The sequence below is a fragment of the Manihot esculenta genome, chromosome 13, assembly GCF_001659605.2.
Source record: "Manihot esculenta cultivar AM560-2 chromosome 13, M.esculenta_v8, whole genome shotgun sequence".
NCBI classification, from domain to species: domain Eukaryota; kingdom Viridiplantae; phylum Streptophyta; class Magnoliopsida; order Malpighiales; family Euphorbiaceae; genus Manihot; species Manihot esculenta.
In genome coordinates this window covers 16,749,597-16,771,737 of record NC_035173.2, presented here as the reverse complement: position 1 = coordinate 16,771,737, position 22,141 = coordinate 16,749,597, and the positions used below count along the sequence as shown (strand labels likewise).

The window sequence follows — 22,141 nt, the reverse complement described above, 5'->3', positions numbered from 1 at the left end:
ACATAAATATTGAAGATTTTTTATAATATAATTTTATATTATATTTAAAATATTTTTTATTTTAATTTATATTTTTTTAAAGCAAAATTACTGCTTGTATTAATAAAATTTCACCAAATAAAGAGATATATCATCCCAAATAGAAAGACGATCATATATAATAAATTTTCTAGTCAAATTATGAGCAACTAGAGTAAGCATGATGACGAATCCATCTAACAGAAATATCAATTCATAGAGTGTAACAAATATTTACAATTATTCAAAATCAAACCCAATTCAGAAATGTCTAAATGTGGAGACTGAAGCTTGAACCACTTACAATCAATCCATAAGAATGCAGCCATTAAAAGATAAAAATTTCGTCATAAGAGCAAATAGTGACAGAGAGCTAAAGTTTTAACAATTACGGGCGTATCATTACCTTCCGAGAAATCAGAAATACAACAAAACAGTAACTAATAAAATCTTGAGCTTGAAATAAAGCCCAATTAACTTGACAAAACCAACTGAAATTGTCCAATCTTGAAGATGACGTACGAATTTGGAGAAAAATAATTTCGGGATCACAAGTAAGATTGAAGAAATAAAACAAGTTTCTATCTTGATATAAAGTAGCAGTGGTATTTTTATGCAAAGTACTAGCACGTTGAGTAGATTTTCAATCCAAAATATGATGCATGACGTCTTTTATAAGGGGAGCGGCTGAATTTTGCATCTGATTCCATAATAATGAGTTTATTACTGATCATAATTGATAAATAGTGAATTAGAGATTGATTGAGTTAATTATATATTTAAATTTTTAATATATAATATTATAATTTTAATATTTATTATAAAATAAAGGAAAAATTACTTTTTAGTCCCTGAGATTTAACGTAATTAACATTTATATCTCTCTATTTTAGCGACTCAACACTTAAGTCCCTCACTTTCTCTTCCGTCCAAATTCGTAGTCCTTCCGTCCATTTAAGCCGTTTGGTCAAAGAGTTAAAGGTGAGAGGTGATAATTTTTTCCAAAAATATTATTCTCTCAATGTGAAATCCCTATCTTTCTTCTCTTTCGTATCTTCTCTATTTCCTTTTATCTATTGTTAACTCTCCTCTTTTTTTTCTCTCTCTCTTTTTTTCATCTTTCTTCTCTCTCATATTTTCTCTATTTCCTTTTGAAATTGTTGATTTTTCTTTTTTTTTTTCTCTTTTTCATCTTTTTCTCCCTTATATTTTTCTCTATTTCTTGTTGACATTGTTGATTTTTCTTTTTTTTTTTCTCTTTTTCATCTTTGTTTTCCCTCATATTTTCTCTATTTCCTTTTGACATTGTTGATTTTTCTTTTTTTTTTTTTCTCTTTTCCATCTTTCTTCTCCCTGAAACATTATTTGAGAGTTGCAGAAAGGGTAGGAGTTATAGTGAAGAAGAAGAAGAAGAAGTTGCAGAAAGGGTAGGAGTTATGGTGAAGAAGAAGAAGAAGAAGAAGAAGAAGAAGAAGAAAAATCTACAGTGAAGAGGTATTGAGTTTGAATTTCGTGATTTTGAAATAGCGAGACTTTTAATGAGGGTCAATTTTATCAATTCACGTGTCCCAAATGGCTATTTTGAACGGAAAGACTACGAATTTGGACAGAAAAGAAAGTGAGGCACTTAAGTGTTGAGTCGCCAAAATAGAGGAACAGAAGTGTTAATTATGTTAAATCTCGGGGACTAAAAAATAATTTTTTCTAAAATAAATATTATAATTTTTATAACAAAAATATAAACATTAAAATATTATTATAATATAATTTTATATTATATTATAAAAGGATTAATAAAACGTGAAGAACACGTTGGGTAGTACTAATAAAAAATAAAAGGATCAAAGTAAAAATGTTAATCGAAAATAGCTTTTTTTACTTGCAACATAGAGTTGCATAACTTTACTAATTGCCTTAATATCTGTCACACTGTTGCATTAATATTATAGGACTGTGCAAAATAATAATATTATTTTGTAATTACAATTTATTATTTTGTTTTACTAAAGAATTTATTTTATTTTATTCAAATGATTAATACTAATATTTAACTTTCATATAATATATATTAATTTTTCAAGTCCTACGTAATATTAATTTTTCAAATCTTATATATACTTAATTTTTTAAATAAATATTTAATTGAATGGAGCTAATTTTTAAATAATAATTAGTTTTATTAATAACTATTATTTAATATTTTTAAAAAATATATATATATAAAAAATTTATAAATTCACTTATTTTTATTTTAAAATTATATTTTAATTTATATTAAATTAATATTTTATAATATTATTTACATATCAACACTAAAAATATTTTTAAATTATTATTATTTACAATATTGCAAAATATAATTTTAATATAATTCAATTATAAATTTTAAAGAGAAAAATCCGTATCCGTAAATGTCCTTCTGTACTCCGTAACCGCTTATTATTGACTCTTCCCGTGTTGACCGTGTACCTTTCCCTGTAAGCTTCTAGTAATTTTTTATTATAAAATAATAATCATAAACAAGGTTGCTTGTGGTGAGAGAATTATTAAGTACATCCGTATACAAAATAACTAAGCTTCTCCTTTTTTTTTTTGTTCTTTTGAAATAACTCTATTATTCTTTGGACTAATTTAATTTGAGTTTTTTTTTATCAAATTAATGGATTTTCCATCTTATTCCATTGATAATGTACTTGAACCTTGTAAATTGTGATTAAATATATATATATATATATATATATATATAATTTAATTAGACAATTACTTCAAATCTATAAAAAAAAAATAGATTTTTTATTTTTTGCATTTCCAAATTAATAATTTTATTTTGATTAAATTACTTGTTATCATAAGATATATCAAAATTAACTCACTATCTATTTATTTCTAAATATTTTTATATTGTTCATTTTTTCTCATAGTCTATATTATATAATAATAAATTTATATATCTAATTATATATTACAATAAAATAAAATTAAACTGAAAATCTCATTTCTAATAAGCTAATTTTTATTAAACTAATTTTTTACTAGTGAATTGTACTAAAAATAACACATCTTGCAATTTTTGAAATATCAATGAGTTGATCTTTACATTTTAAATTCATTAAATTTAAAAAGAATTAAATAATTTGAGAGAATCAAAATATATGGATTACACTTTAAATTTTGAAAATAAACTATTAATTCTATAACTCACTTCAAAAACAAAATAATTTTTAATAATTTTAATTTTTCTCATATTTTATTTTCGACTAAAAAATTAAAATTATTTAATTACGTATGTGTTTTATATATATTATAAAAGAAGTTGGGCCAAGAAGCAAAGGAGGATTGTGACTGGGTCGGTTTATCATTGTCGGGTTTCTCAAAACTCAATGAATGAAGAAGGGAAGAAGAAGCCACCTTGCTGCTTCCTCCCCTCTCCTCCTCTCTTCATCATTGACTTGTATTTTTATTATTACCTCAGCCATTAAATTGCTTTTTTCCATTGGAATCTTCTTTTTTGTTGTCTTTACACCATCAAATTGCTTCAACTCGAAGGTACTCCAACCTCCAACCTCCCACCGCCTTTCTTCTTCCCAACAAGGCGGCGTTTACTGCAAATATATACCACTTCCTTCCGATAATTCTTGATGGGTTCTTAAAAGTTTAAACTTTGCTTTCTTTTAGTGCAATAACTAGCTAACACATTTGTAAGAGCCTTGTGAAGGTGGCGAATCCACGAGAGGAAGTTAGAGAGAAGAGAGATGAACAAGAATGGGAGTTTTATAATGGTGACTATCCAATGGCTTCTGAGTTGTGTAGGGAGAGAGAGATGTCCGCTATGGTTTCTGCTTTGATCCATGTGGTTACTGGAAAGATTCCTAAGCCTAGTTCTTCTGAGTATTCTTTATGTAATGAAGGAGCTAATTGTTCAAGTTCTTCGAGTGCTGGCGGAGGAGCAAAGAGACCAAGAGAAGCTGACAATGGTTGTCAAGATTTTACAAAGCTTTCTAGACCACTTGTTGATGATGAATTTTCACATGGAAGAGGTATCATCAATAAAATTCTCTACTTGGCATTTCTATTATTTCTTTTTTTTTTTTTTTTTTCTAACATGCATCTAGAACTGTATATCAAATAGGTAATAATTAAGAGGGAAATACTTAAATCTATGATTAGGATATTTTTAAATATTTAATTCGATTAAATTTTAATAAAATAAATTTAATAGTTATAATTAAATTTAAAATAAGTTTAAATTTGAAAATTAATGGCTGTGGATTTAAATTGAATTTAGATTTTATTTATAAATTTATTTGAACCGTTTAAATAATTAATTTAATATAAAATATATATATTATAATAATATTTATAAAAAATTTTATATATTTTTATTTAAAACTTAAAATTTAAACGTTATTTAAAAATATTAAATTTTTTAACAAAAATTATTTTTTATATAAATTATTAATTAAAATATATAGGATTAAATAAAATAAAATTGTATTTGGATTATAATAATTAGATTTGAAATGGATTGAAATAATTTATATTAATCAAATTTGAGATTGATTCAGAAATGGTTAACCATCCGTTGATGTCCCAAACTGAATTCAAGGGTGATATCATTAACGGGTTGAATTATAATGCGTTGGCTATTCTCCGCATCTACTTTTATTCATAATTTTTTAAAAATTATCTTCTCGAAATATTTTATAATTTTGAAAAAAAAAATAAAAAAGCATTATCTTTTTTTTAAATTTTACCATTTGTCTCTAATATATACTATAATTTAATAAACATATTTTATAGTACTATTTTTTATTTTAGTTATTTATTTTTTCTATAATTTTCTTGAAAGAATTATTGAGATAAAACAAAAGTGATTCAGTGAAATTAAAGAGTACTTTATTATAATTTAAATAATTTAATTGGCTTTTTAATTATTATGCAAGAAGTTTAATTTGAGGTTAACAGAAGTGTAATTGCCATAAAAGATAACTAGTCATAAATATTTTTTTTATATATATTATTGATTTTCAAAATTCGTTTGCTTCGGTTATATGGAAAATGTTTCACTTAAATTTTAAATGCTTAATTAAATAATTTAATGCATATATTTTTGCCAATCCTATGCACCTAAAAGCCAATTAATTTAATGGCTCTAATTCTTTGTTATAATTGCCATTTTTAACAGTCACAAAGGATTCAAAAATTGCTGCAGCTGCCACCACCATAATCCCACCTGCAGAACCCATGTTCACTGCCATATATGAGCACAACAACACCTTCCAAGAGGAGCCGATGAGAAAATACAGAGGAGTGAGGCAAAGGCCATGGGGAAAATGGGCAGCTGAAATAAGAGATCCATTCAAGGCTTCGAGAGTTTGGCTAGGGACTTTTGACACTGCTGAGGCTGCAGCAAGAGCCTATGATGAAGCTGCACTCAGATTCAGAGGCAGCAAGGCTAAATTAAACTTCCCAGAAAACGTCAAGCTCCGACCATCCACCCCCAATGCCCACTTGATGAATTCTGATTCTCCAAATACCCTTTTGTCCGTTCCTACATCTACTCAAGTACCAATGGTTAACTCTCAAGTTGCTGGTTCAGGGGAGTCAGTGAACCATTCTCAACTGGTTTTGGGAATTGGTAGCTATCAAAGACCAGCCATGAATCTATATGATAAAATGGTTTTGCCATCTTCAACAGCATCTCTTCATTCTCAATCTTCTACTTTTGTTGGTTCTACTTCTTCTACATTTTTGCTATCTTCTTCCCTTCCTCATTTTTTTCCACCTCCATCTCTGGGGTACTTGAGGAGGGCCACCAATCAGAGTGGTGGTGCAGATACTTCCGGGCCATCATGGTCAGGTAGCAGTCATTGTAGTCCTTCTCCATGATATGGTGCCTGCTTGACATTGAGATCCAAGGGCTTTTAGAAAAATATCTTAGAAAAAAAAATAAAAAAGTTATTTTATTATTCTAATATCATTAGACTTGGAACATTCAAATTTATTTTTAAATTAAGTTTTAATATTCTTTAATTAATAAATTAAGAAAGTACTTATCTTTTGCTTCCAAGAGATCAACTGGTACAACTTGTGTACCAACTTGTGAGGAAGATGGCAGATTGACATTAACTTTATTTTCATCAATTTGCTACTTTCAATGTCTACACATCCTTTTGAGTTTGACCATGTAAAGTGACATAACAATAATTTTGGAAAATTAGAAGAACAATTGTGCTATGAGATAGCCCACCAAGCTTTGACCAATACCATTTTTTTTTTGTCCTTTTTCTTTTAATTGGAAAAAAGCATTTTGACTCCTAAAGCAAAGGGGCCAAAATCCATATTGCACAGCTAAAGAAATTTGAAATTTTATTGCTTGAACCTCTGCAAGGACTGGTTCCCACGTGGAAGAAACGTGTTTCCGTGCTGCCAATATAATATCACCATGACGGTCACTTACAGCACACCCACAGGAAACTCCACCACCCTCTGATGTACTTGCATCTGTATTCAGCTTAAATATACACCGAGGAGTTGGAATTCTTGACAGTAGCAACATCCTGATCCAGTTCCAACCAAAACCCAACACTAGAAGATATAATATTCAGAGGTCGATCAGTACATGCTCCCACATTTTCCATGCTAATATAGCAAAAAGCTGTACAAATGCTTCATCTTGAGACTCCAATAAAGTACTAAATCATTCCATTAAACCCAAAGGAGCAGAATTTTGCAATTGGAGTCTGAGTGAAGATGTGTATCAAATATTTTTCACTACAGCGCCACATACCACACAATATGGAACCGCTTGCACTTTTCTCTTCAACAACAGATCTTTAGTTGGCAATATACCCCACATGAATAGTTTAATCCGAGATGAAGATTTAGGGACCATAGAGAATGCCATTTAAAACAAGTGGAAGAACAATAAATCCTTGGATAAACTTTCTAAACCACTCAATAAAAAATAAATTATTAATTTAATATAGGGCACTAAATATTCATTATACTGTTACAAATTTAATATATTAGATAGTGTAATAAGATAAAAAATAATTAGATAATTTCAATATATTTTTTCATTGAAGTAAGTGGGTATATATACAGATCTTATTAAAACAATCCCTAATAATACTCTATCAATCAAAACAACCCCTAATAATCATTTATCAATCAATTAGCCTATAATTACGTAATCTCCTATAATTATTTACATATTATATTCACACTCTAACTCTCTTCTTCAAGTTAGATCATAAATATTTATCATGTCCAATTTATTTGAAAGATATTCTATCCATTTAAAGTTTTGGTGAGTATATCACCCAGTTGCTATGCTCTCTTCACATAACTGGTGAAAATTAATTTTTCTTGAATCTTCTCACGAATGAAATGATAATCAATTTCAATGTGCTTAATTCGTTCATGATATACTGGATTGGAAGTAATGTGAAGAGCAATCTGATTATCACACCAAAGTTTCGCGGGTGACGCAGTATCCATACCAACTTTATTTAGCAAATGACTTATCCACATAATCTCACAAGTGGATTGAGCCATGGCCACTCAACACTGAATCTGAATACCACATTTTGCTTCTTATTTTTTCAAGACACTAGGTTTCCTACAATAAATACATAGTAGTCTGTAGTTGAACTTCTATCAGTTTTGGATTCCTCACAGTAGCCTATTAGAAAGATATTCTTTAGCATTGTCAGTCCGCAAAATTTTCACAAAAACATTAAATTGAGTTTTGATTTCAGCACAAAATGTAGAAAAATGAGAAAATACTTCTAAACAATGTTTCATAAAATAAATCCAACTCATTCTAGAGTAATCATCCACAAAAGTGATAAAATATTTGAATACAGTCTTAGATTCAACCGGACATGGGCCCCAAACATCTGAATGAACTAATTCAAAAGCAGACTCAGCTTGTTTATTGACTCTAGGACTTAAAGAGTTCTGATGATATTTTGCAAAATGACATGACTCACATTCCAGTAAAGATACCCCATGAAATTGAGGGCATAATTTCTTCAAAGCCAGTAAAGAAAGGTGTCCCAACCGACAATGTGCTTGAAACGGAAACACGACATTGGAGCAAGTAACAGACTGAGGTACCCATGCATCCAAAATGTAGAGACTCCCAAATACATATCCTTTACTAATAATATGGTTCGTCACAAGATCCTAAATGAGACAATGATCAAGAAAAAAAGAAACACAATAATTTAGTTGTTTGATAAGTTTACTCACAAAGATTAAATTAAAGACAAGATTAGGTAAATTTAGTGTAATAAAAGTACTGGTTTAACAGTTTCAGAACTCTCAACATTATAGATTGACCCATCAACTATAATAACAGGAGAAAGTGTTTTATGAAATCGAAAGCTAGTAAAAATATGAGGATTATCTGTCATGTGATCCGTGGTACCAGAATCAATGACCTATTTATATAAAGAGGAAATAAGACATGTTTTATCTGTCTCAGCCGCTACTGAAAACGTTGGGATAATTTTAATAATATAGATCTTACTATCAAAAATCATTTCAACCAAAACTCTATACTCTCTTTTACCTTTAAACGAATTAAAGGAAGAGAACAAAACCTAACCCAGTGAACAGTATAAAAAAAAAAAAAAAAAAACCTTCACCCAACACTCAAACGGCAAACGAACCACAGATCTGATAAGGGGGCTACAAGGCAACTTCAGCGTCTTCCCTAGGTAGACGGTGAGAAATAAATATTACTCTAGATGGGTAACACAAAAGAATAGGAGCCCTAAATTTTCAAAAATTTAAAACTCAACGAGAGAGAAAAAATTAAATCTTTACGAGAATAGCTCTGATACCATGTAATAAGATAATGAATAATTAAGTAATTTCAGTATATTTTTTCATTGAAGTAAGTGGGTCTATATATATATAGATTACAAGGTTTTGTTAAGACAACTTCTAATAATTTTCTATTAATCAATTAACCTATGATTATGTAATCTGCTATAATTATGTACAAATTATGTTTACACTCTAACAGATAGATAACGAAAAACTCATATACTAGAATTCTCATGCATAACTATGACAAATTATGTTTACACTCTAACAGATAGATAACGAAAAACTCATATACTAGAATTCTCATGCATAACTATGCTGGATTTGAACTAAAACAAATTATAATCTAATCTGTTTTATTTAAAAGTTAAATAACTTATTTGTTCTATTTAAAATTTTGAAAGGCAAATATGTTCCATTTGAATATATTTGTTTTATTTTAAAAAAATTTAAAAGCCATATTTAGCTTATTTTCAGAATTGAATAGTCTATTTAGACCATAAATTTAAAGTCTTGTATAACTGTTTGCTAATATTTTGAAGTACGCAAAACTCTATCTGTTTCATATAGGGGCAAAACTGTCACACTTCTAATTGGTATGAGGCGTAAATTAACACCCACTTATCATAAGAGCATCACGGAGTAAAAATCATACCGTTACAATAGGCTTTCAAGCGAGTAATTGAATTTCACAAATCGATCTTGGTTGAGCTCAGATAGCGTTTCAGTAGCTCAAGTTCAATTTTCATATTATAATTCTCAATTCAAATGAAATAATCTAATAGTAAATGGCTTTTTTAAATAGCAACTCAAGAGATTTTAATAAAGAAATTTATTTAAATAATAATAATTGTCATGCTGAATGAAACCAAAAATCAGCAAAGTTTTAAACCTTAGAGACCACTTTTGGGAAGAAATTGTTGCAAGTTTTCAAGTGATAGACCTGTTTAGAAGCCAAGATTTTTAAAGAAAATTAAATTTTTAAAGGTTTCAAAAGCCTCCAAACACTTACTTTTTCAATCAATTTTTGATATCTTACCTTACATCACTTGGAAAAAATATATATAAAAATAAAAATAAAACCTCTTTCATACAACCTACAGCAAGAGTTTTGTGAACTAGTAAATACGTAGCTTGAGGACACGCCTACTAATGTCCATCAAATAACAACAGCAAAGTCAGCCGTACCGAACAATCAGCAATAAACATAAAATGGTCGCCCAGTTGCTTCAGCATAAGTGATCAAAAGTACCACATAACAGAAAGGAAAGCTTAAAAAAATTCCTCAAGAATTTCTTTCCACTGCTATAAAACAAAGCCATTTGGTTCCTGCAATTAGTCAGTGGTACGATATGTGCCAGAAGTATACAACAATCTTACTTTCCAGTCCTAGGAAGCGTATGCTGAGTTCACTATCTCCGTCACTAATAGAAACAATTTGTGGGCAAATGCATGCCTCTCATCAACCTAGCCAACAAACATTTTAATGGAAATTTTTTTTCACTTGTCCACAAGGCAAAAGCTCCAACTGGGCCAACCTGTAAAAGCAGCGAAGAAATTGCCACTACTTTTCACAATCATTTCTCTTTGGAATTGAACAGCATGGATAGAGAGAGATTTACCAGCACACAGATTGCAAAAACTCAACCTTTCAAACTTTGAGAGCAGCTTTGTGTACCATGGTTTCTTTGTGTATTTGGTGGCAACTCTTCTCAACAAGATCAAGCAGCTTCTCCAGGTTCATTGACCATGAGTTAAGAATGTCATTGCTATCTTTTGCTACTTGGAAACAGATTATCCCCATTGGCCTGTCAATCTTTGCCACCAATGCTTTGGACACAACCATATCTGAAAGGTGTTTCTCAGTTTCCTATATGAATGGACACCAAATTTATTTACAGATGAATAAGTTCTTGATTCAGGTGTAAAGAAACATATATGAATAAAAAAAGAAGAAAGCATACTTGGCCAATAATGTACATGTTTACTGAAATGCCTATTTTCAATCAAACCTATCAACTCAGAGATCTATTAAGAGCTACTCAACTTTAAGAGTTGTATTTCAAGTACTCAGTACATGATCCAGCAGAAGGCAACGACCCTTTCTGCCCCTACCCTTCTCTGGTCAAGCCCATTCACAAAAGCAAATAAATTTGTTGATAATGGTAGAACTAGACATGGCTACCACAAAAGAGACTTTTCAGGAGACACTAGTAAAACTTCTCAGTTATACTGTTTAAAAACTGTGTCTATCTATAAAGACATTTAGCCTTTGTTTGGTATACATTTCTTACAAGAAAAGAATTATATTCTATTAATAGAATTCAATTCATTTCTGTTCATAAAAGAAATTATTTGTTTGGAATCAATTTAAATATAATAGAATTCAATTGAACTCTTTTATATAAAACAAATTAATAGTAAATTCAAATTGATCTAATTTATTCATCAATTTTTATTTTTTTTAAATGAAACATAAATATTTATTCTTATACATAAGAAAAAAATCATTATTAATATTTTTATAATATTTAAAAATCTGAATTTTACATAATTTTTTAACATTAAAAATTATAAATTAAGATTTTTTTTCAAGTTAACAAAATAAAATAATAAATTTCTTAATATTAATTATAAATGCATTAAATATTAATAGTCAATGTTAAATTAAATTAATTTTTTAAAGAACAGTAATCAATTAAAAAATAAGAAATAAATTTAAAATTAAAACAAACAAAAAACAAAGGATAAAAGGAAAAGGAAAAAAAAAAGAGAATACTCAAGCACTAATTAAATAATTTTGATGTAAATAGCCTCAAGTAAAATCATTTCTTGCAAAATTCTAACAATTTTAATAAAATTTACTTTTAATTCAAAATCAATTCTCACAAGAATTCAAGAGAATTAAATTCTTACACTATTAGTTGTGCCAAACACAAAATTTAGAAAGAAAAAAAAAACTTCATTTCTTTTGACTTCCCTCAAAATTAACCATTCCAAACAAGGGCTTACTATCTGGTACGTAATTTCAATTACACATGGGCCTTCAGGAAAGGGTCCTATGAAGAAATTGAGAGTTATAAGTAACACCAATTTGTTTTCCATGAAGAATTTATTGATTGAAAGTTTTGAAAAATCAAATTATCTTTTTCAAAGGAGGTAAGTCCATAAGTAACCTAATTATTTTCAGCCATTCACAATTTGAGGATCACTTGATAAGGAAAATTAAAAAGGTTTTAGTATTTGCAATTTTTTTCCTTTTCTTCTTTCTTCCATTATGTAGAAAGGTAATATTTGTTATCTATTACAATAGAGATTACAACATATTTATACATGAAAAACCGTATCTAAAAACCTATGATCATGCAATTCCTAAGATTATGCAACTAACCTATCTATCAATATTTACATCCTATATTAATTACATCATATATTAACATATTTAATTCCTATAACCTATAACACATTCCTCCTTTTTTAGGGCAGTGGTTAAATAGGGCATATTATTTATTTCACCTTCAGTTAATGCAATAATGCAATAATGCAATTTATAGCTTTTCCTACTCTTTCAATGAAACTGAGCACTTCTTACTGAACTTTCTTATATAATCAATAACACTTTTCAATACATAATATGTAATTATTCTAAAACTCAACAGAGAACTAAGACTGATATCAAACTCTCTTTTTAGAGGAAGAATACCAAAGTTCATTAATGCCAAGGGATCATTCGATTCACATCAAGACCTCAAGATCTGTCCAGATCTCCATTCCATACTTGCAAAATAGGGCAATACTTTTATTAAAGGTTTCTTTTATATTTAAGGAGTTTCTTTGTCCTTGGAAATCTGAAGGAGGCCTTTATTGCCCAAAAAAAGGGTTACAAGAAATTGGAAGCATCAGGTTTCAAAGTGCTCTAGTATCTCCATTCTTTTTTGATATTAAATTGACTTAAGTGGAGATTTAATTTTAATATGGTATGAAGTACATAGCTTAGCCCCTTGATATATATTTAGCAAATTACGCAAGTAAAATCACCTAGCAAAACCAAAATATCTCAAGCAATGAAAAGGAATAGATCATCGCAAACGGTAATTATGCAAAAGCTTAAATTCACAACAGTATGTTTTATCTTGAAGTTACAAGACAACAATACATTTAGCAATACATTTGCTCGAGGAACAGCAGTACATTTAGTAATACATTTGATCTTGAAGTCACAACACATTTAGCAATACATTTGATCCGAAGTCGTACGAAACAGTAATTATGCAAAAGCTTAAATGGGTAGACATTATATCAGTAGTTCCATGGACCACAAATACAAATTGAAAGAAAAAGAAGGTTTCAGACCAGATCAAGAACATGAATAGACTAGAAGATTGCTCAGGTTTGCCAATCAGAAAGTAAGGCTTATGCCCTGTCAGTTGTAGGCTTACATCTAGAGGATTCAGACAAAATTTCTAGGAAAATGCCTCCAAGATTCCTTTAAATTCATTGAATGCCAAGGCCTTATGCCATATTTACCAGTTATTCCATTTAGTAAGGAGAAATCAGAGTCTGAATTCAAATTTGAAGGAAAATAGGACTTGGACGGGATAAAAAGTAAGCCTTTAACAAATTAAAATCTCTGATTAGAATTATTGATATTGAAGGTCATATATTATTATACAGAAGCACCTACTTGACAAAGAGTAGCATAAGCAAATATGCACACATGAAGATTGCACATAAATCCACAAAGAGGGGTAAACAAGATGCTGGGCTACCAAAGAAATGTGAAAGTACAAAGAATAGCATAATCGAACCTGGATGCTGAGACACAACAATTCTGCAAGTCTCTTCACGGTAATCCTTGAGTAGTACTTAGAAACAACAAGGATATTCTGAAATGCAAGAACTATGTTATAAATGTTACAAATGAAACCCAAACTAAATTAAATATCAGGAGGAAACAATTTTTTAAGAAAATAAAAACATGTGTTAGTATGTAGGAAATTTTTCGTGTGGAAGCAAGAAATTACATGTTCAATTATCCTTTGCTTCAAATCTTCTGCTGCTTTGTCACCCAAAGAGCCTCCAAGCAAGTTCTTCTCAGTGTCAAACTCTTCATTGTATGTATTCCAAAGAGATGTCCATTGGATGACCTCCATTGTGACCAATTGTTTCAAGAGCACCCTATGGCAGATCGCCAAACAGAGGCACATGTTAGAAACAGTAAATTATAAATAGATTATCAAAGTGAATCAGTAAATCATTAAAGCAGCACGTACTTAAATTTTGGAATTTCAGAAAGGTGTTTATCCTCCAAGGTAGAATTCAAAAGGCTTGATTGCATTGGATCATGTGGTGACAGTACCAAATACCAACAGATTTTTCTCAGGACCTACATGTTACCGAAAATATCAAAGAACTGTAGAACAATCTGCACAATCTTGATAGTATAAAATGCATTAAACATAAACATTTACCGGAATCCACTGAGCTGGGTCTTCCTTTACTGAAGGGATTTCGTATATGGCCTTGTAGCAACGGCAAATTTCAAGGTAATCATTGTTATGAGAATAATACCTACAGAGAGGGTGGAAATAGAGCGTAAAATATATCTCTATTTCCAATCATGACACTGAACACCGAGAATCTATAAGAAAAACATGTCAAATCATGACACGTGGACAGAAAACCTGAACACCATATTCATAAATCATAGAAATCCACAAATGCAATCTAAGAGCCACATGTAATAACACCGAGAATCTATTGGACATTTCTTGTTTTTAGATTTACAACCTTGGAAACTAATATTTGCTGACACCATTCTTCCAGCTCAAACATAAATTAGAAAACAAGGCAACTTCCCAAGATATGAAACACAGGGGCCACTGATATGCATGAGCATATGGAAATTAGTCGAGTCAAAAGAATACATGTCAATCTGCATTCCAATGTTCAATATTAGGGAACTAATCAAAAGGCAGTGATTTGGGTGTGGTGTTTTTTTATGCACTTTCATAAATATATGCATCTTCACCTATAAAAGGTCATAAATTTGCTCTATATCTTACCATCAGGATTCAACAACCAACACATCTTCAAAGCACCTAACCCATTTACATTTAAGTCAGTAAATAACTCCAAGGTCCAAGCCCAAGACCAAATCACATTCCCAAAAGACAGACTACACATGAACCCTGGAACAAGTAAAACACAGTCCCAGCATACCAAAAAATAATTGTGAAGGTATGAGAGCAATGCATCTGCAATATCCGTTAGTGCTTGAAATCAATTTTCTGAGTCGAGAGGGTAATAAGAAGAAGCACAGAGGGACATCATTTTTCATGGATAAAAAAAAGATAGAAAGCTATTATCAAGGAACTCTCAGTTGAATAAGTTATCACACCATCTTCATCATTTTTCATACGTTAAAGACTTGCCAATAAAATAAATCATCCACATAATGGTAAAGGAAGACTCTAAAAATAAAGCAAAATGCATACACACGCACAGAAAAATAAGATACCGTATCATTAATTCATAGTAGATTCTCTTTAATGCCAAGAGTGACGGTATATCAGCAGGGGCCTCTTCAACAACATTATCACCTTCCTTGGGTTTCTTCTTCTCTTTGGAAGTATCAGCATCAAATACTCTTGGACTAATCTTCCTTGAGAGAATTTGTGCACGAACATAATCTTGGCGGTCTAGGCATAGACGAACCTGAAAAGTTAATTAACCACAAGCTGAAACAGAATTAACATTATGCTGCAACTCGACAACAATCCCAGGATCAATGCATTATGCTAAATAAAATAAATAAGAAAAGGGGCACTTACAAAAGTGTTTTACAAAAGTGTTTAGGTGTGTTTCTTAAGTATGGTTTTGTTATGTAATAAAACAGACTTGTGATTTCACTCTGTTGGGAGTTAGCAAAGAATTTTCTTGTAAAACCATCCAATGTTGCTATTGATGAATTGAATAATTATTTTGAAATTATTTTAATTACAAATGAGGGTCACATTTGAAATAAAGTTAATAAATATAAAAGAAGAAAAATATATATCATTCCATTACTACCTAACACATCACAATTGTATCCTCAGGAAACTTAGCAACAGTTGTATTCTTTAGCACATTAAAATGGAGGAACTTTGCATTTAAATCTGGAACTACTAGCCTCTTGGTATCCACCACTTCTACCGTTGCACTAGAATGGTGCTTATAGGGGTGTAAACGAGCCGAATTGAGATTTGCGTAGCTCAAACTAGGCCTTCAGTTAGATTAGAACCTCAAGCTCGCTCAAGCTTTGATATTAGAGCTTTAGCCTGGTTATTCTAAAATTATTGACCTCGAGCTTGACTCATCTTAAACTTGTTTATACCATAAACAATATAAGCTCAAGCTCGACTAGCCTACAATAAACTTAACCCTAATTGATTACTATATTAAAATTTTTTAATGTATAATTATAATTTTTGCTGAATGCAATTTGCCCTCTCATCTTTTGACAAAGAGTCACTTACCTCTTCGACTTTATCTTCATCCTATTTACCCTTCAACTTTCAAATTGCAGAATAACTTAACTACTACGATTGAAGCATGATATTCATCTGCTCCCATGTCACAGGAATCAAGTTATTCCACAACTGAAAGTTGAAGGGATTTATGCACTCGGTTCTCAGATTACAGGGATTAAATTACTCAAAATTTAAAAGTTGAAGGGGCAAATAGAACATAGATAAAGTCAAAAGGATAAAATAACTTTTTTGTGGGAAAGTAAATGGGAAAATTATGCATTTGGCCTTATAAAATTTACTAGTTTTAATAAAATAAATAACCCTTCTAATTTTATCTTATACTATAATCATAAAATAAACATAAAAATCCCATGTGTCACTTTCCAGATGAAGTTTTTATTTTATATTTATGATTTAAATATAATGTTATAATCCAAATTATATATATTGAAAATTAACATATATACACATATGTGTGTGTGTGTATATATGTATATAATTTAATATTTTAATTTTGTTTTTCCTATGAAAGATAACTTATTTCATAAAAAATAAATTTAAATTGCATATACCCATATTTTATATAGGTCTCATTATATCATAGTTTTAATTAATAGTTATTCATATATTATTTTAAGAATAATCATAAACAAAACAATATATTCACAATGTTATAAAAATGAAACAGTAAATACAAGTAAATTTGCAAACAAGCCAACTCACAAACCTACTTACTAAACTAGCTTACGAGCCTATTAAACATATTAGCTCATAAGCCTATTCAACGAGCTAACTCACAAGCCTATATATGAAGCCAGCTTTTGAACCTTAACAAGTTGAGCATCAGTGAGCTCAAGCTTGTTTGCTAAACAAGCTTATAAATAAAGCTTTGAGTCAAGTCAAGTCAAGCTTGTACCAAGCAAGCTGAAGCTGCTTCCAAGTGGCTCAGCTCATTAACAGCTCTATGGCTTGGTGAATAAGTACTAAATAATGATATTGGAGACAAAGGTTACATACTTGTTCAAGAATGAAAGCAATTTTCTCTGTTTTTGCCATTGCACCAAAAGTTTCCACCTGCATGTCAAAAATTTAAGAAGTCTTATAAAGGAAAGGGGAAAAAAAAGGAGCACACACACAGAGAGAGACCACTAGGTGATATATAGATGCATTCTTCCCCTGATATTGAAACAGAAAGCTATATGAAAAATATCGACAAATGGAAGCCCAGAACCTACTGCAACTTCTTGCATCAAATCTGCCGCTTCAGCTATAAGCCCTTGTTCTTCCTTAATCTTTGCCAGTTTTTTTATCAACCGAGCTCTCTCAATTTCAACATAAATCTGACAGCATGATGAAGCTCATTAAAATAGCTGGTGATAAATATACAAATGCACACATGAACAACATGTTAGGTAATAAATATAAAAGGATTTAAATGTTTCAGAAAAAGTTACCTTCCCAGCAGAAACAGTGTTAAGTGTCTTAATGAGCTCTATACGAGTGTCGAGATCTGGTGTCTCATCAATGTACTGCATGGCTTGCTGGACCATGGCAGTTACAGCCTGAGGGGGAAAAACAGAATTGCCAATGAAGAAAAAAACTAACATAAGAACATCAAACAGAAATTTCCAATAACATTTTGATCAGCTCCATGATGACTGCCCACTTAATATCATAATATAACCATTTACACACACATGATTACATAGGGATAGGTATATCTTCTAAAGCATGAGAATACTACTAGCTGACAAATGTAGGAGCCAACATTTTAAGTCACAAACCATCATGCTTCAGGTAGATATGGTATTCATCAATTTAAAGCACAAAACAGTTACATAAACATTGAGATTCTTATGAATAGCAACTAAGTGCGCTTTTCATACAATTGCTGCACAATTCAAACAGGACAGCTCTCTGTCCTTTAGATCCCAGTTTTGGGCATCTTATGGACAAAATTAGGCCAAGGCTTCTTCATGAAAGTTATGACCTATTTTCCACAACCTATTCCTAATCCAACTTTCAGTTTCAATTTCAGTCTAAGTTTTACATGCTCCATAATTTGGAACCACTTTTCAGCTCACTTGCAATTAGAATTAGGCAAAGGTGCCTTCTGCAACATTTTCTGCTCTAGGTTTTAAGTTTCTTTTGAGCCTGGATGCACATCATTTGGACACCTAAAACACCAGATATGACTCCATCTATACAAATTGCTCACAGAACACAATTCCAGCACCCACTATCGCATTTCCACACACAACTCTTCCAAATGGTACAGAATTTGACAGAGGTTCCTTCATCAAAGTTTTAGCTATATGTCTCAAGATTCATTTGATTCTGGAATTACATTATTTGGACCTCTGTAGGTCCAGTTATAAGCCAATTAATATAGACTGCCCAGTAACCTGTCATTCAGCAACTATGACTATTCAACCTATGACTCCTGCTAAATTTTAGCATTGTACATGATTCAAATTTAGATCATTAGTGATTCACTGCATAGACTTTTCCAGGTCCAGCAAATGCAAATTTAGCTCAAATAAAAACTATTACTAATTGCAATAGCACAACTATCAATAAGCACAACAACACATCATTTCAACCCAACTATATCAGTAGCCATTCAGTAGGCATTCACAGTCACCTCCTATTCATGCAAACCTATTCAGTTTATTCATCAAGTTATAAACACAGCCATTTCACAAATTTATGTCAACATTTGTGAAAAAATGGCTAACAGAGAAGCCAAACAAACTAACGACAGCAAAATAAATCACAAAAAGCAGCAGAACTAACAAAGTCACTGCTAACTACTACCCTTTGAAAAAATGTTGATAGAAAGATAAAAATATACACAAAATCGTATAGATACAAATTTTGAGATCACCTTGGCTTTTTCTTTTATGAAATAAGATTATCTTGGCTTTTGTTAAGCATAAATAATGTACAATTAGCAAGGCCTTCCCAGCTATTGCAAAAGATGATTTCCAAACCTAATTATCACTAGCAACAGGGAAATCTATGTAGACAGACAATAACAACAACAATAATAAGGTCTCAATCTAACTCTACACAAACAGTGTGTTGAAAGCGAATCTTATGCAGTGTATGAGTACCTGCTTGAGTTGACCACGTTTCTTGGAGAGAAGGATTATCTGGTCGTTGAGCATCTTCCAGTCTTTGGCTTCGAAGCAAAGTTGAAGAATGTCCGTTACGGCCTTCTTAGTTCCGGCGACGTCACCGGCTAGTCTCATCTGCTTCTCGACATTCTGCAACTGCTCTATCGACGACTCTAAATTGGCTTTGCCCTCCTGATTTCCCATTGAAAACAAAACCAAAAGAAGCAAACCACAAAAAAAGCCGACGAAATCAAAACAAAAAAAGAATAGAAAAAAATGGGTAGATCTGAATGAGAGGAAAGTAATTTAAAGGTTTACCATCTTCAACAGGGAGAATCTATAGATGAACTTTTTTTTAATCAAATGCCGATGAACCCTAGAGAGTTTGTGTTTAGATTTTGAGAAGAACAAAAAGAGATTTGCTCAGTGTTTTTTTACTTTGTTATGCAAAAGGGATAGATTTAGAATAAACCCCCTGCTCAAGAAACCATGGGCAATGGGTCCGGATCCATGTGGAACCCGTAAACCCGTTTTTATTTCAAGCCGGTTTTTGTTTTGGTGGATTTGTTTTTTAAACTAAGAGTGTGTTTGTTAAGATCATTTGTGATTTTCTGTTTTTCAATTTTTATCTAATAAATTAAAAACTTTCTCGGTTGCTAGTATTTGATTTTTATTATTTATTAGAAAATATTTTTAAATTTAAAAAATTAAAAATTAAAAATCATAAATATTGATTTTTTTGTTATAAATCCTATCACATCATTAAATTTTTTTTATTTTATCATATTATTATTAATAATTTCAAAACCGTATCTTCACCTATCAAATTCATTTTCTAAATATATATTTATTCAATTAATTTATAAAATATATTTTTATTTATTATTATAAAAAAAATCTACTATTTATTTTTTATATTATAAAAAACTCATTAATTAATTTTTTAATTTTAAATAAATCTTTTATTAATTTTAATTTTTAAATATTTTAATATTTAATATGATAAAAATTTTAAATTAATCTTTTAATTTTATAAAAATATTTATTAATTATTCTTTATCTATTAAAAATATTTTTAATTTTTTCTAAAAAAATTATTATTTAGCCCATTTAATATAATAAAATTAATTAGTTAGTTGGTTGATTGATTTTTAAAAATATATTAAAATGCATTTGATATATTAAAAAAATTCATTAGTCTTCTTTTTAATTTAATCATTAAATATTTTATTATTTAATCTATGTAATAAGATAAAATTCATTAATTAGTCTTTTAATTTTATAAAAATATTTATTAATTAGTTATTAAGAGTATTTTAAATATTTTCATAATATTTAATAGTTATAATTAATGAAGCATGAATATGCTTTTCAAAACTTTAAAATATTTTAATATATTTTTCAAAATCAAATGATTAATTAATAAGTTTTCATATATTATCGATGCTAAATAATAAATTTTTTTTAATTTTTATAACACTTAACCACTAAAATTAAAAAAAGTATAATTAATAAATTTTTTAAAATTTCAATAATATTTTAATATATTTTAAATTAATGAACTATTTAATTAGTTTTCTTAAATTACGGCAACTAAATAATAATTTTTATTATATTACAATATACTTTGTAAAAACAATTTATTATTTTATATGCAATAATTTACAAAAGCATTTATATCATATTTTTTAAAAAATATTTTATTATTTACTTTTATGTATCAAAGTATAAACTTATTTTTATATAATATTTTTTTTAAAAATAGTTTTCAAAAAGTGAGTAATAAAAATCAAAAAATTATTTTTAATTTTGATAAAAAAAAATAAAAATAGGCACTCTAAATTTTCAATTACATTTTTAATTTATTTCAAATTGAATATTTTTTTAGAACATAAATTTTTAGTAGATAATTGATCTAGAAAAAACTTAAGTCGACCATCAAGCCTTTTCTATACATCTCTAAAATTTGGAGTATTAAATAAAAAAATTTAGAAAATATCACATTTTAACACAAAACTAAGAGAATAAGAAGGCTTCTTAACATGAAAAATAATTTCCTATCATATAAACAGAGCTTGTCTCTTAATTTAATTTTTATCATTAAACATACATAATAAGAATAGGAGATAATATCAATTGGGAGAGTTATCTTACTAATATATATCATATTGATTGCGCTCATCATATATCAACTACTATCGTTCATAATCACTTAATTCTAAACTTAGCAACTCATATCCATATGTCTTTAATATTTTTTCAAATATTCCATCTATTTTCATTTATGGACAGAATTACCAGATTTTTCTTCTAAACCAATACTATTGTTTGAGGATAATATGATTTGAGATTGATTATGATGGTTGAGAATTTTTTTTAGAAAAAAAAGTAGTTTATAAAAATTTATTTTGTTATTTTATATTTTTAAAACTAAATTTTGTGAAATATATTTTTTAATTTAATATTATATAATACTCATTCAAAATAAGTTATAAATTAGTCCTCACAAAATATAACCACGTTGTAAAAATCTAATAATTTAAAGTGCAGTTCGATTCGAAAAAAAGAAGATCCGGATATCGAAACACCCAATTTATTATCAAAACTCGCCTTCCCTAAATAGATATTCTTACTGTGAAGTATATCTCT

The 22,141-nt window shown here is 29.3% G+C and overlaps 2 protein-coding genes across 2 annotated transcripts in view; one reads left to right on the top strand and one right to left on the bottom strand.

The window, feature by feature from the left end:
- LOC110630118 overlaps positions 1-5,990 on the top strand; it is a 30,555-nt gene extending 24,565 nt beyond the window's left edge. The window contains exons 4-5 of the mRNA XM_021777441.2: positions 3,722-4,055; positions 5,204-5,990. Of these exons, the coding sequence (XP_021633133.2) occupies positions 3,722-4,055; positions 5,204-5,907 (1,038 nt within the window). The 3' untranslated portion in view covers positions 5,908-5,990. The remainder of the gene's footprint in view (positions 1-3,721; positions 4,056-5,203) is intronic.
- Positions 5,991-9,908: 3,918 nt separating this feature from the next.
- On the bottom strand, positions 9,909-19,696 carry LOC110630117 (26S proteasome non-ATPase regulatory subunit 12 homolog A). Its single transcript, XM_021777440.2, has 11 exons — positions 19,490-19,696; positions 17,828-17,935; positions 17,609-17,713; positions 17,391-17,447; positions 15,380-15,576; positions 14,331-14,430; positions 14,133-14,245; positions 13,884-14,037; positions 13,668-13,745; positions 10,482-10,729; positions 9,909-10,397 (listed from the first exon to the last, which is right to left on the bottom strand). Exons 1-10 carry the CDS (start codon positions 19,694-19,696, stop codon positions 10,511-10,513), a joined length of 1,338 nt encoding a protein of 445 aa, XP_021633132.1. The 3' UTR covers positions 9,909-10,397; positions 10,482-10,510.
- Between the last annotated feature and the right edge of the window lie 2,445 nt (positions 19,697-22,141).

Coding starts and splice junctions, on each gene's coding strand:
- LOC110630117 (XM_021777440.2), bottom strand. CDS start 19,696: ATGGGAAATCAGGAGGGCAAAGCCAATTTAGAGTCGTCGATAGAGCAG. Junction 14,038..14,132: donor TCTGAAATTCCAAAATTTAA/GTACGTGCTGCT, acceptor GATCTGCCATAG/GGTGCTCTTGAAACAATTGG. Junction 13,746..13,883: donor AGCAAAGGATAATTGAACAT/GTAATTTCTTGC, acceptor CTTGCATTTCAG/AATATCCTTGTTGTTTCTAA.